Raw genomic sequence first — 16106 nt, 5'->3', positions numbered from 1 at the left:
CTTGTAATGACCATTTTCTGAAATAGTTTTACCTAGTATTTATATACTAATAATGCTACATAAAAGGCCGTGCACTTTTTATTGAAATGAAGAATTGTCTAAAATTAATTGCTAAAATATCCCTTTATTAAAAAAAAATTCCTGAGTAAAATTGGTCATCTGGAATACCACACAGGCACACGTTTTAACTTCTTGCAACCAAATAAGAATAATCTCAACATGCTTTGCTTTAGTGTAAAAATCAATTTATTATACAACAATCATACAGAATGCTTTTTATCTGTCTACAAAGAAAAATGGCTTCTCCTGCTTCCCTGTCCACCCCAATCATGATATTATGTTCTCAAGTACTTTCAAAAGAAAAAAAAGTGATATCCTTATTTTCCAAATAAGGAAGACTCTAGAAACATCATAAAATGATACAGAAGTATCAGAATGGTCTCTTACAAAGTGCGGTTCTGCCCATCACAGTAAATATCATTTTTCCTTACCAATAAAAATAGATACCTCTGACGGGGATAGGGAGGACCTTATCTTTCAATAAGCCTAACTGGTTCAATGTATAATTTTGATGGGTTGAAAATGTCTTTTCATTTCCATTTAACACTCCATTTTGTTTAAAAAATTGAATTTGTAACATGTGCTTATAGTATTAAATATTTTCACTCTTATGAGTAAAAGGAAATTCGGGCACAAAAGTTTTTAACAGATTAGAGAGTTTTTTTCCTGGTTCTAGGAAAATCACATTAAATGTAGACATTTTTTTTTTTTTTTTAAATTCCAACGCTTAAAGACAGGTTAAAATATTTACCTGATTCAGTTTTTGTGGCTAAGACTTCATAGCTCTTGTATCAGCCCTTGAATGGTTTAAGGCTAGAAGTGTTTGGTCGGCTTCACAAGAATGAAAGCCCCAGTGGGAAAATAGCATCCTAACGCCTCTAAGTTGAGCTTGGAAGTACCAACTACCCACGTTTTTCCCTTCGATCTAAGAGGTTTCCAACTGCCTCGTACTTACAGCTGTCTGGCTTTGCCATTCTGCCGAAGGCTGGCTTCCCTCCTTGCTCTGCCAGTATGGGGTCCGTGAGGTCACCAAAACTGCAGGTGTGATGCAGAGTCTGAGACTTCAGGGCCTCACTGACATTTGAGAATAAGCTGCTTACGATGAACGACGAGTGAGGTCTGGCTTCCCTCTGTGTCTCATTTTTACCTGGAATGAACTTCGGCCACCGATTTCAGCCCTTTTTTGGGACCCCAAACTGCACTGGAGTCCAGCTCGTGTTTTGTTACAGAGGAGAAATAACAGAACTCCTGGAAGCTAGCCCTTGTTTTGAAACAGGTTTCTGGGAGAGGACAATACTCGTAACAACACTGTTAGGATGGGATGGGAGGAAGTGGGGGTTAGGCACCCTAGAAAAATCAGCTTTAGAAAACTTAGAAAAATAAATCCAAGAGTAAGTGGGTGTCTGTTCGGTAAAAATGGACCAAGTGCCCACATGTGACATGCACGCATCTGCACAGCACGTTTCCCACGAAGACCAGCTGAGGTCAGTCACCTTCCGCAAAGCAGGCCGGGGCCTGAGAGGGTAGCGGCCACGAGCAGGAAGTGGGAGACCTGGATTGGTGTCTGTGGTGCAATGCCGTCCCCAAGTCCGTGCTCTTTTTTAAAGGAAATAATTTTCAGACTAGAAAGCAAGGGGGGAAAAAGGACAGAGAGGCACTCCCAGATTGAACACTGGGTAATGGCGAGCATGCCTTTCTGGCACTTCCGTGTTTGACCTTAACATTATGACCTCAAAGTTATTTTAAAGGGAAGAGCGGAAAGAAAAAGCATCAAAGTTGGCAAGTCTTTTAGTTTCATTGGGTATAAATCTTCCTCACATCTTCAAAACATATTGTTTCCATGCTTGATGCAATTTAGTAGTAAAAGTCCAATATTTAGGGAGGAAAAAAATATGTTTTCCTCCACTTTTGTGCTTGTTCTCAGGAGAACTCGTGTTACCTGGGCAGGGGTAGGATATACCGGGTTTGCCAAATTGGCACTTTTCACTGTGGCTCATTACCAGCCCAAGGCTCATGTTGGGATCTTTCCACAGTCCTCTTTTTCTTCCTGTTTTCAAAAACTTAACCTGAAAAGAGTGACAGCAGGTATTTGGGGATAATACAAGAGTGGACAAATTCAATGTCTATTTTGCCCCAACTGCTCTGATTCATAAATATTCCAGTGGCTTAGTCTTCCAAGGAGAAGGGAAGATTCCTTGATCAGAAAGCGGGCAGCCAGATTCAGATGCTGCTTTTAAAACCGATCATGGTGTCCATTTACGACCTAAACTGGGGTAATTTAACATGGGAGGTTGACAGGACTACGTGAATAGTTAAGGAAACCAAATTAAAAAGTGAGAAACTACTCCTATCCGAAGCCCCTGAGCTATGAGGATTTGGCAGAAGAGTTTTTCTTCTTAGGAAAAGTAATTGTCAAAATCAAATACAAATTTCATTACCATATCACTAAGTTGAGACAGTGTAGGAATTTGACAGACTCTACCCTAAGAGAGAAAAGTTGTGCTAGATTTTCCTGTCTTCCATTTAAAATCCATTTTCATATTTTCTGGGGTCAGGTCCTAATGGAACAAATGGACTGATTACACACTGGCGAGCAGTGCTTAATATAGATTAAGACACCCTGTAGTTAGAAAGGTAATTAACATTTTGTTTTAAACACTTCAATCTGAATAAAACTTTTTATTTGAAGACTGGCTTCGGAAAACAAGGCTCCGTGTTTCCTGGCTTTGTACGTGTATAAGGCGTTATACCGACGGTTCTGGTGAGGGGGTCAGTCTGTGGGGAGGAGACAGAGCCGCACCAGTTCTGAGGTCTACAGAGTTCGGTGTCTGAGGTGACACATATGTTGACGGAAGCATTCAGTTAACAGATTAACCTAATAGCAATATATTAATACATTCCAGGTACAAATGATTTATAAACTCAAAAGAAATTAGTTTATGCTAAAACATATATAACTTTCAATTCAGTCTTTGCTTTAAAACAAGCGAATCTGTGAGGCTATTATATATGCTTTGTCTGTTACTGGGCATTTACTGTGCTTTCTTGTTTATTACCCCATTAGTTGCAGCGAAGCAGGCTTTGGAGAAACCGTTCTTAACTTCTTTCCCTGCAGGTGGCTCTTGCGTATTTTTCTTCATTGGCTTTTTTCGGTACGTCTGTTGGATGCACATATTTTGAAGAGAGGGAAAAAAGGATTCTTGAATAAGACTTCGACATGGCATATAATCTAAAACAGTTCATGATTTTATTGGGTATTGGACAGGTAAGAATTTGTTTTATCTATTTGGAGAGAGGGAGCACAAGTCGGGGGGGGGGGGGGTGGGCAGAGAGGGAGGGAAAGAGAGAGAATCCCAGGGCTTGAACTCACGACCTGTGACCTGAGCGGAAATCAAGAGTCTGATGCTTAACCGGCTGAGCCACCCAGGCCCCCCACCAAAGAAGAATTTTTGTCTGACAATTTTTAAGCTAATGGTTAAAACTAAAAATAGGGTAAAAACCGAGACGGATATGAATGAATTCCAATGAAAGGTTGTTTCTGTCACCTTCTCTACACTGGTTAGGATTTATGTATTACAGGACTGGCATTCAAATTATTCTGCATTAGTTGCTTACTTGCATTTCCTAAAAATTAGATCCTTTCCAATTCAAGTTGGAAAAAATGCTGTTATCTTAAAAGTACCAGTATCCAGGATTCTGGCTTGATTTGGTTTTTGGCATATCCTTCTTATTCTGTCCAAATACCTGATTTTGTCTCATTTTTACTTTTTTTTTTTTTTTAAAGCACCTATACTAACAAGGGTCAAGCCTGAAATTATATACTCAAGTCTAAAGGAGTAAGACTCTGTGTGAACCAACAAGTAGGGTCAACATTTTGAATGCCCACTGCCCACCCTGCCGGCTACCTGCTCATCCTCAAGGTTCAACACCAAGTGCCACGTTGACTCACTTAGCTTTCCTGTTAACAGTCAGTTTTGCTGTGTGAGTTGTTTTTGTTTTTTTGTTTTTTTGGGGTTTTTTTTGGGTGGCTTTGTTTGGTTCCATCAATGGTTATTTCTTCAGAAATTCTCAAAGGAAACTTCTATCTGTTATAAAAGACAAAGCCTTGGGGCGCCTGGGTGGTGCAGTCGGTTAAGCGTCCGACTTCAGCCAGGTCACGATCTCGCGGTCCGTGAGTTCAAGCCCCGTGTCGGGCTCTGGGCTGATGGCTGTTTCCGAGTCTGTGTCTCCCTCTCTCTCTGCCCCTCCCCTGTTCATGCTCTGTCTCTCTCTGTCCCAAAAATAAATAAACGTTGAAAAAAAAAAAAAAAGACAAAGCTTAGCCAGTCCAATGGCGCTGAAAAGACTGTCAGCAGTTCACTTTCCCACAGTTGTACTTTGTGAGAAGCCACCACAGGTTAACCTTTAGCAAATGCCAACTAAAAAAAAAACGAAGCATTTATTGTCTAAAGAAAGAAATACAGTTGATTTCAATTTGGAAAGTACTGTTTGGAATAGAAATGTATGTTCTCATCTTTTTTTCATGAAGCTTACTTTCTATTTCCCCAGCCCACAAAGGAGAGCAATTTAAACTCTACCACCACCTGAGGCCTGCACTCTGCTCCCCCCTTCATCAGTTTTTGTATTAATGGAGTTGCTTTGATGTCGTGTTTTGGAGCCCTGTTCCATTTAAATTGTTGATTAAAAAGAAAATGGCATTTAGTAAAGAAGAAGCCAATGTGACCTTTCCACGGTGGCTTGCCTTAAAATAATTTTTTCCAGATAGTGAGGTTACAACATCACCGTGCTGATATAGAAATGATTTTTTAATATTCAACTCATTCAGCCTAAGTTCTTCTCCATTTGTATAGAGGCCCTGGATTCAGATATAAGACACTTGTTTCATGTTTTTGTCCCATGTTACCAATGTGTGACTTCATTCAACTTTTTATGCATGCACTGAAAAATGTTTAATAAAATGCCCACTAAGGCTATTCAGGGTGGTTTTCCTTCAAGGGGAGGGCTTGGGGGCGGGGGGGAGAGTTAGTTTTCACTCTCTACTTTGTGAGCCTCCATCACCGACCAGCACGTGCTAGTGGATTTCCTCAGGCAAATTAAACACCAATGTAAGGCGAGAGCGCAGTCTGCTATGTTCCGCCACCGGAGATGTACATTTCACTTACCTGAACATAAAAATTTAAGAACAGGATGACTAAGGTGAGCATGTAGGACGACTGGAAGATGAGACAGCCGAAGGGGAAGCCACAGGGTTTCACCACCGCGCTCAGCGTGTGCGTGATGGTCAGCACGAACTGCACCTGCGGGGGGGGGGGGGGGGGGGGGGGGGGCGTCACTGGGGGGCGGCCAGGCCGAGCCACGCAACACACCATTTGGAAATACGAAACATTTAGAAGTCGACTCCTGTTACTCCCTAGGTTTTGCAGGAAGAAAGCAAAACTGCGGAAGCAGCCCACTATCCTACCCAGAAATTTCGCTTGAAACGATGCTAGTCAGTATATTTAATTGCCCGCTCGTTTTCTCATGGAAGAGTAGCAGTTGCACTTATTTAGATAAAAATGAATCTTAAAATTAACGTCTATGTTAAATCACTGTCACTTCGAAGCAAGGAATAAGGTAGCTTATTTCGACACACTAGATTTTAATCCTTAGAAGGTTCTTTTTAGAGGAAAACAGGCAGCCTCCTCACACACAGCAAAGCCTCTGCCTACAGGGACAGATTTCTTTCCTCCATGAGGATATCCGATGCTTCACAGGGAGAGGAGCTGAACGAAGGGATAACATACCAGCTGAGCCTGCGTGAGGTATTTCTTCCACCAGAGATACTTGTGCATAGATGGAAATACAGAAAGGCCATAGTAGGAGTACATGAGAATGTGGATAAAACTGTTCAGTGTGGGTCCAAAGAAACCTGTAAAAGTATGGGATAAAAATTATTGCTCATTCTTCATCAAAGGAGACGGATTCTTCCTGTGCAGCACGGCTGAAGATGAGTCACACCTGTGGCACTATCATCTGCCACAATCCACACGGTGAATTCACCCTCGTTTCCTCGCTCTTGCTCCAGGATTCCGCAAAAGTCACCGAGATAGGACAAAACTGGATGGTTTTTCAGTCAGAGTGCCAACCAAACAGGTAATTCCTGATTTGCAAAGGCTTTACTGTCCCTTAAGCTGTTGTTACTATCGAGTGATCAGGGAGAAAATGAAATGTTAGCTTCAAACCGGTGGCAGAATTCCTTTGAAAGAGAAGTGTCTCTGCTTCCACTATGCCTCTGATGAGCCATTCCGACTGTGGAAAGAGGGCCTTCGGTATAGGGCTTAACAAGGTGCTAAAGAGTCCAGGAGATCAGGCTGCTCTTTACATTTAATAAATTCTACCTGAAAGGGACCTCGAACCAGGAGAGCTAGAGCAAGGCGAGAGAAGGTGCAGCAGGAGAGAAGGCTGGGACAGGATGGGGCTAGGGAAGGGTGGGGGGACGGACTGGCCAGTGAGGCTTCCCAGCGGCTGGACCATCTCATGGACTTCTAGGACAAGGAATATCTAAAATCCAATTGCAGGACATTTCTGCACTAACTTGTGCCGTTATCACTCCCCTGCCCCTGCCGCCACCTTTGTGAAGTCCCTGTAGCTTCCGTCAACGTGGGCAAATGGTGTTTCAGGAAACCAAAGGAAAAAGAGAGAAGTTCTATGTTGCTCAGCTAAGAAGCAAAAGGATTTAGTTTGAAGGGGTGAGATGTCAGAGACGGGTCTATTTGTTGGAAACTGGGAACCCACTGTCATGAGGATTAGACCAATCGATACACACAAAGTGCTCACGACAGTGCCCGGCAAAGCAAACACTACCTCTGTTACGTTGGGATCCAGATGGCTGGGCTGTGAGCTCTCAGTCCTGCATGGAAGGGGCTGTGGGGCTGGAGGACCCCTATCAGCTATGTCCCCTTAGATACGTTAGTTTTACTTTGTAAATTTTGATTCTGTCACCTGGGAAATGGGCAGGACAGTAACTGGCTCTCTGGGCGGTGCTGGGATTGAGTGCATAATGCTATGGAAACTGAAAAGTGCAGTACCTACGCTGGCTAATGAATTTAAACTCTGTAGCCTGGTTTTCCCAGTCTAAATCAAGGTCTGGTTAGATCCATGCCAATCAATGAATGAGAAGCAGGGGTGTCTGGGTGGCTCAGACACCACCGCCAGAATCTAGTAAGTACTCAGCAAACACTGGCTGGAATAGCCAGTTACAGCAGTATTTCTTTACCACGTGAGCTTTCATTACCGTGATTTAATGGGGTATGATTAAAAAATTTTTTTTAATGTTTATTTATTCTTGAGAGAGATAGAGCATGAGCAGGGGAGGGGCAGAGAGAGAGGGAGACACAGAATCCCAAGCAGGCTCCAGGCTCCGAGCTGTCAGCACAGAGCCCGATGCAGGGCTCAAACTCACGGACCGTGAGATCATGACCTGAGCTGAAGTCGGACGCTTAACTGACTGAGCCACCCAGGCGCCCCTGGGACATGATTTTTATATTTTAGGTTGACTGTGAATTGTCACACACACACACAGCCTTTCATCTACAAGAATCCCAGGTCTTTACATGGGGATTATGTAAGAAGGAGGTTTAGATGTTTAGTGATTTGTAATGAAATTGTTGACAATCACAAAAAATACTTAACCTTGATAATTGCTTGATATTGATTATGGTCTGTATATTGATGACAGCATTAAGTCTATCATAGTTTTAATCACTAAACTCAAGAAGCCAGATTTGGTCCAGGAGAGAGTTAAAATAAAAACATCTTTCTGACCACTTCATCTCCAGCACTTTCCTGCTTCACACTCTGGTTTTAATTTGCATCTTCATAGTCACGGATATATTCCAAATATCCTTGACATTTTATTTATTTTTTTAAGTTTATTTTGAGAGAGAGGGAGAGAGAATCCCAAGCAGGCTCCACGCTGTCAGCACAGAGCCCGACGTGGGGCTCGATTCCACGAACCGTGAGACCGTGATCAGACGCTGAACCGACTGAGCCACGCAGGCGCCTCTCTCCTTGACATTTAAAAAATATCTCTAAGATCCCCAAATCATTTTGACTTAAGTTTTACCTGTTCTGAGTTTTCACAGAAGATTTTTAAAGCTGGGGATATAAGACAATCACATAGAAAGTACCACTGTCTGCACTGCAGGTCAGAAGGGACCCATTAATGACTGTGAAATCAATGCAGTGAGAGCGGTCATCAGCTTTTTGAAAAAGTACAACAGAATTAATGAAACGACAACAACAAAAACCCAAAGTGCATCACAGAGCTATGGTAAATATCTCCTGAAATTTCTGTTCCACATAAAGTGCATACACGTAAAGAGGCTGTGATATAAGGCGCATTGTAGCTCTCAGTTAAAACAAACGTTGGAAGCCACACAGAGATGTGCCTTTAACTTTTCAGAATGGAAAAAAAAGTCCAATCTATAGGACCGCCGAGTGATGACCTCCACCAAGCAGAAGGTGCTGCATTTGTTTTGACAGGAGTCCTTCAGCCCCTGGTGCTGGAGTAAAATTACTCCAGCTGGGGTGTGTGCTTCTGGCCCGCAGACATTTGGTGCAGGGGGAAAACAAAATGTATTTTCACAATTTAAGGTAACGCTCCCATTCTGCAGGAACGAAAGACGCGAAACTGGTCACACGGGCAGCCGCGTGCTGTGCCGTGTGCCTCCCTCTTCCGTCTCCAGAGCCACATCAGTACAACAATATTCAACCCCAGGCACCCACTAGAGGCCTCGCGAGACCCATGACACGGAACTGAAAAAGCAACAACAGAACTTACTTTGCCCGCAAGGTATCCAGTTCAAAACACACCACCAGATGTTAAACATGGAGGCATGATGGTATACGTGAAGAAAAGTAATCTGACTGGTTTTTTTCCGCAAAACAAAGAAAATTGTGTCCAGGAACTCTATGGATTTGGAGAAGTAGTACCACCACAACACCTTGGCTACCTGTAAGGATGTTAAAACAGGAAAAAGAAAAGGTGAGCGAATGAAAATGCTCCCCTGGCTGCGCCCCACCCCCAGCAACCTGCGTGATGCCACACTTCACCAGCGGGCGTTTCTGTCTCAGGCCATCACCAAAGCACCTTCCTGGCATCTCTGCCCCCAGCTTCTCCTCATTCCCAGCAATCCACCCCACTCTGGTGAAAAGGAGTTGCCCCTCCGACACGTGTGATCTGATCAGGTGACTCCCCTGCACCCGCCGAACATGGGCTCGTTCCCCAGCCTGCGCTGGCAGGGATTTCCAGGACCCTCTCTGAGCACAGCACGGGGCGCCATCAAGGCTGTCTGCTCCCTCTTCCGGCACTCGCCGCCGACGGGGCCCCTGGGCCTCCTGGCACCCTTCTCCCCTCGTCCACCCTCCTTTCCTACCGCACGCCTGGCATCCTTGAGGAACACCCTTAAAGGCCTCCTCCTAACCCCCTCCTCGCCTTTTCTCAGGCCTCATCAGCCACGTCTTCCTTTGCATTTGGAAACTGCTTTATGTCTCTGCTTGCAGTAACCATGGCTGTGTAGTGAGGGTTAATGCGACCGAGGGCAAATCACACAAGGCAGGGGCTGTCTCATCTCTGCTCAGGGCTCAGCTCTCAACAGATGGCTACTGCTCGTTACACTAGGTCTTAATTTTTTCTCTGGTTCCCTACTGTGCGCGTGTTTGGTCTCTTAGCTGTGCTGGAGCCCAGGAGCCGTCTGTAAGTGGACGACTACTGCTTTCGTGTCTCCTCCTCCTCGGAAGATTTGAAATCCAGGTGCTTCCAGGTGTCATATGGAGTGCTGAATCACTACCTCGTACACCTGAAACTAGTATTACACTGTATGTTGGCCAACTGGAACTTAAGCAAAAGCTTAAAAAAAAAAAATCACGATGCTCCTCCCTCCTCACTGACGTGGCTGGTGGGTCGGGATTCCTACTTTCCCTCCTGAGCCCCTTACAAGTCTCAGCCACAGGGAAATACTTTAACGACAGTGTTTTTAGCACTAACATTTAAACGTATGCGGAGAGTGTGTGTAAAAGGAACTCTGAAGTCAGAATATCACGCTCTATTGTCTGCCTGCCAAGAAGACAAGGAGGTGTGCTGCTTTCCATCTTAATGTTTGAGAGTGTGATTCAACTTCACAGATATTAAGTCAAATACAAATGTAAGACGACAATGACCTTTAGAGAATTGTATGGTAGCCCAAAGTGCGCTGCTCTGTGATAATACATTAGAAATAAAATGGGTGCAGAGAAACCTCTATATATACTTTTTTCATACTATGGCTTTGAAGATGTTTTTAAAAATGCATTCTGAAATGTACGTCTTACTATGAAAGATTTTCATTAAAAGATTTCTGCTAATAAGCATGTTTTTCATTATAGAAAATTTCAATCAAGGAGAGGAAGTATAAGGAACCTGTGTTACCTATCACTAAACTTCAAAACTTTCAATATGATTCCAATTTGTTGGATCAGTTCTATTTCTCAACATTTTTAGGGGCTGTACAGCATATTCTAAGCAAAGGCAAGATATCATTTCATCTATAAAAACTACCAACAGAGAGGAAGGAAACTTTTACTTCACCATAACCACGATGTCATTAGCTAATAAAATCAGGGACTCCTTAATATCTACCAATAGCCTCATCCATGGTCAAAGCGTCTTAAAAATGGCCTTTTAGAACTGATTTAAATCTGGATGCAACCAAGGTCCAGCTTGCACTGATTTGATAAAGTTTGTTAGTCTTTTCTAATCAGTAACAGTCCCCTTTCCTTGCTTCCCCTCTTCCTGTCTTTTCTTCACGAAAACTAGATCAGTTGTTGCATGGAATTTCTAATATTGTGAATTCCTAATGTTATTTAACTTCTCTATCCCCCACATTTTCTGAAGCAAAGCAATGAGATTTAGAGGCTTGATGGGCTGAGACTTAGGGAATTTGGCAGGAACTCTGAGTCCATGGTTCTGTGTACTTCCTGGCACATCACGCTGGGAGGGCACATCATTTCTGGTCGTCCCGCTGGCGTTCGTGATAGAGTTCAGGTGTTAACAGCTAATCCAATTATTATGAAGTTCCGTTCAGCGTCCACCCAACAGTTTTATCCCTTATGGATGACGGCCGAACAGATCCATGATTTCACTAGGAGTTGCAAAAGGGTGATTTTCTAGTTCTCTCGTTACTTATGCACTTTTCTATAGAGAAGAGCTCTCTCTCTTCCTCTATTTGGAAATTCACACGTGAAAGGCAAAGATCAATGTTTGATTCTTTCCCTTTAACATTTTTCCCCTAGAAAGAGCTGGTGTTCTAGCAACTTTCAGAAGGCAACAATGTGTTTTTTAGTATCATTTTAAACTCATGGGTTTTTACTAAACTTGGTATGCTTCAACCCATTCCAGTCAGTATTCTTTTTGAATTGTCCCATCTTGCACGCCGGGAGTCCCTTCAAGATGGCTCCTCGGTCTTTTTGTCATGACCTGGGTAGTCTGGACGGCTTATGTGCTGTCACAAGATGTCCTCGATTTTGCTTATACACATTTCCCACCCCAACCCAGGAATTGGCCAATTCTCTAAGAATCCTAATCCCTTCTGGTGGAAAATTATATTTAGAAAGCACAATCTGGGTATTCACTCCTCACTGCACTGGGCTGTCAGAGACTAACTAGGCCTTTTCTGTAGATAGAGCTAAATAACACATTTGTTTTTAGAAAGAATAAAGCTAATTCTGATATTTCCAATTTGAATCTATGATCAGTGTTCGCTTGACTTTTTAATTGGTATCTCTTTTCTAGGTCTCAAATACTAGTTGTAATGATATTAAGATTATTAAATACTTAACTTCATCCTACAGTGTACCTTTAACAGTCTCAGAGAAGCAACACCAGTATTTTCATTAATAGCAATCAAAAAAATTACTGAATACTGTTAAGATACATCCCCGAGGGATGGTCAGTCAAAACACCATGTTTTAAAGTCACTTAATACACGGGTATATCCATTTCTTTGAGTTTCCAAGTTTTGGGAGGAAGGCTGCCTTGCTTTCTTTTTAAAATTAATTTTGTTTCAAATAATGTAAAACACTTAATGGTTCCAAAATCAAGTATTCCATCCCTACCACCTCTGCCCAGTTCCTTCACCCAAAAGGAAACACTTTGTTGGGTTTTGGTTTATTCTACCATGGTTTGTTTTAAAAGCAAACACACACACACACATATATTCATATCACTTCTTACACAGAAGGTACTATATTATAAACACGGTCTGCAAGTTGTTTTGTGTTGTTTTTTAACTGAGATCACATCCCAGAGATTACTCTGTAACAGTATAGAGATCTTCGTCATTCCGTTTTGCAAAAGGAACCATTCCTGGACAAGCCATGGTTTATTCAATCAGCTCCCCCATAGTTGGACATTTGAAAAACATTTTTGTTACCAAGTATTTCTATCAGAACATGACTCCCTTTCTTATGTAATCCCAGCCCCATCCTCATATCTGGAAGGATAAGGTCTCCTCTCCTTTTCTAGGAGAAACGGTTACAGATGGTCTATTAGCTTCTCAAGACTTACCCGGACATCGGCTTCCCCTGCACTGGTGAGATCTTGACACTGTAAATTGTAGCCTCCTTCCCAACTGGAGAGAATAAGCTGCCAAAGAAACAGAGGGGGAAAAATTAACACGAACATTTGAAAGAGGACTAGATTTCCCATTCATGTTCCTGACTGGCGTCTGTCTGTTCAAGGTCTGAGTAGAAACTTCCCAGCATCTGACTTTCTGGATCCTGTCCCCAAACATGTGATCAAAGGAATTAATTCTTGCTGTTGAATAGATACCAATAGTTGGTATGCTTTAATGGGTATAATTTACTTCTGAACTTTACATTGGCCCAAAGTAACAGAGTTTAGCTATCATTTGAGTAACAAAATATTTTATGTAAGGAATCATCTAGTCGTATGTTTCCACAGGTAAAACACAGAATTAAATATAAACAAATGCAAAAACTACACTAAAATTTTAATAATACTTTATATTGGTTTGTATTTACCTTAGCTGATCATCTCCATAATTTTATTACGTACATATTTATTACCATTTTACAGATGGGAAAACAGGGCTCAAAGGTTCTTAAATCATTTTCTTCACTGTATTTATGCTACTTGGTACTCAACCATGTGTGTGATTATAAATGATTAATATTTATATCCCTCATTATGTTCAAAAACCAAAAGTCTCCATAAAGATCTGTGTGTTTTTTGCTCATCTTTGAATTCACCATTCCTTGCCCAATGCCCAGCACATAGAAAACACCCAATAAATTATGAGAAAATAAGCTTTTTATACTTTGTGGAAAATTCTGCCAAAGAAGTTCTCTCTCTCTTCTTTCTGGCCAATACTGTAAAAACTTAAGATTCTAGAATACAAAGCAGGTACAGACGGTATTTTTCCCCTTCATCAAATTTTATTTATAGGAAAATGTTTAACCTTTCCAACTTCAGGAATAGTAGGCAGTCGTTTACAATTGCTGAATGAAAACTATCTCTGGATATAAAAAGAAACCTATGCTCCTGACAAGTTTGCCAAGGACTTCTGCATATTTGATATTTGTGTATATTGTTAAATGATCACCATGAGGAGTCTAGTTAACGTGTTACATAAGGTATGCAAAGGCCTACTATTTGTGGCTGCTCATCAGAGATGTGTAAAGATACACCCTGCAGAGAAACACACAGGGGGAGTGACAGGATGTTAAAATTGAACACTGAAAGCCGTCAAACTACTAAAAAAAAAACCATTTATATTGTTTAAAACTGTCTGACAATTTAAAACCTAAATAGAATTAAGCAGCCGCTCTATGAAAGACTCTGTGTGCCTTGCACAGGTCCATTGCTTATTATCCCCTGGCGGGTTTGGCAGACGGGAGCCATCCATCCTGGGTGTTGAAGGAAAGGAAACCAGGCTGTTGGACAGGGTTAGCCTCAGGAGGTGGAGCCTAGCTTGCTCCAAAAGAGGTCTAGGATCCCTCCGCTTCTCCCCATTTCCAACTCCTCAGTCCAGGCCACCGGCATCTGTGACAACAGCGCTCCAACCATCTCCTGGACTCTGCTTCCGCTCTTGCCCCCAGCTCACTGTCCCAGTTCATTTTCCAAGTAGCGGACGCAACCATGTATCCGAGATGGAAGATCGATCACTCCCCTCATTAAAATCCCCCAGTGGCCTGCCACGATACTCAGAATAGAAGCCAAACTCTTTACAAGGCCCTCTATGTTCTGCCACTGCTCTGCCTCGTCATGAACCATCCCCTCCTCTGACCACGGAGGTCTAGCTGCACTGTTTCTTTTTTGTGGTCTTTGAACATCCCAAGCTTGTTCCTGCCCCAAGGCCTTTACGTTTGCTGCTTGTTCTGCACGAACACAGTTCCTTCAGATCTTCATATGCTTGATTTCTGCTCAAATATCAGAGGTCTTCCTGCCCCCCCACCAGCCCACCACTGGTCAGCGTTGCAAGGGGAAAGGCGGGGTTGTAGAGCCTAGAATAGAATCTGACACACTGTAGAAACTCCATACGTATTTGTTGAAAGACTCTAAGTAATTTTAGCAGTACCTTCCTGGCCCAAGCAAACATCTGAACTGGGCTTAACAAGTTAGCAAGGTTCAATCAACCCATCATCAACTAGTAGCTGTTACACATACCCCAAAAGTGTCTAAGACCGTATGCCTGCCCTGGAAGAGGCTACAATCAGAGGACAGCAGGAGGCAATCAACAGCGGTAACTTTGAACCGAGAGCTATAGGAGTGTGAGAAGAGCACAGTGGACAAGCAATGGATAACATTCTTGTAGGGAAGGGACTAAGTACCGACGTCTCCCTAAAAACGGGTCGAAGCCATTTACTTGTCCAAACACTACTGTTCTTATTCCTGTTAATGGTGAATAATATTCACCTTAATATTTACACAGCGTGTTCATACTCATGAACTCCTGCTGTATACTGGTCTATGAGCTTTTCAAGTACAAAAATCACATGTCACCCATCTTAATATCTCCTTGGCTGAGTATACAATTCACAGCACCTAGTGGATGCTCACAGAATGTTGACTGAACAGAACTGACTAATCCTTCTAGCAGACTCATGAGTTAAGTAGAACGAGGACCAAATCTCCACTTGACTTCTATTTTTTCAACGTTTATTTATTTTTGAGACAGAGAACATGAGTGCAAGTGCGGTCGGAGCAGAGAGAGGGAGACACAGAATCCGAAGCAGGCTCCAGGCTCTGAGCTGTCAGCGCAGAACCCGATGCGGAGCTTGAACTCACGAACTGCGAGATCATGACTGGACACTTAACTGACTGGGCCACTGAGGCGCCCCCCATATTTCCATTTTAAAGACAAGTCGTGTAAGGGTCAGAGAGCCTAATTAACGGCCCCAGAATTACAGACAGTGACACCTGCATTCGCATCTGCTGACTCCAGTACTCCGAAGTCTCCAGCTGGTATTCGGGCTTCCGGTGTGGTCAGACATTCGGCTGCCCTTCTGACGCAGGTGCTGCTTCTGAAAACAATCTAAGGAAGAATATCTTTCCCTTTGTTTCTTCCCCAAGAAACTAACCCTGTCAATCACTGTCTCGCAAGCTCCTCTAGTGAACTAAGATTTACCTCGTTGAAAACCTACATAAAAATTCCCCTTCCAGGGGCGCCTGGGTGGCGCAGTCGGTTGAGCGTCCGACTTCAGCCAGGTCACGATCTTGCGGTCCGTGAGTTCGAGCCCCGCGTCAGGCTCTGGGCTGATGGCTCAGAGCCTGGAGCCTGTTTCCGATTCTGTGTCTCCCTCTCTCTCTGCCCCTCCCCCGTTCATGCTCTGTCTCTCTCTGTCCCAAAAATAAATAAAAACGTTGAAAAAAAAATTAAAAAAAAAAAAAAATTCCCCTTCCAGAGTCAGGTAAATTAGGATCACTGATGCGACAGGACTATGGGGGGGCTTTCTAGACCCTGAATTCCATCTGCACTCGGATCACGGAACTGTGGGCATCGGTGTTG

At 42.9% G+C, this 16106-nt stretch overlaps 1 protein-coding gene across 1 annotated transcript in view; it reads right to left on the bottom strand.

Moving 5' to 3' along the window:
* Positions 1 to 228: 228 nt before the first annotated feature.
* The window catches only part of ELOVL2 (ELOVL fatty acid elongase 2), a 67485-nt gene continuing 51607 nt past the window's right edge, over positions 229 to 16106 (bottom strand). The window contains exons 4-8 of the mRNA XM_047860770.1: positions 12644 to 12721; positions 8882 to 9053; positions 5844 to 5968; positions 5223 to 5357; positions 229 to 3218 (exon numbers count right to left, since the gene is read on the bottom strand). Coding sequence (XP_047716726.1) covers positions 3093 to 3218; positions 5223 to 5357; positions 5844 to 5968; positions 8882 to 9053; positions 12644 to 12721 — 636 coding nt within the window. The 3' untranslated portion in view covers positions 229 to 3092. The remainder of the gene's footprint in view (positions 3219 to 5222; positions 5358 to 5843; positions 5969 to 8881; positions 9054 to 12643; positions 12722 to 16106) is intronic.

Source organism: Prionailurus viverrinus, chromosome B2 (assembly GCF_022837055.1).
Source record: "Prionailurus viverrinus isolate Anna chromosome B2, UM_Priviv_1.0, whole genome shotgun sequence".
In the NCBI taxonomy this organism is placed as follows: domain Eukaryota; kingdom Metazoa; phylum Chordata; class Mammalia; order Carnivora; family Felidae; genus Prionailurus; species Prionailurus viverrinus.
This window is presented reverse-complemented; position numbering and strand designations above follow the sequence as displayed.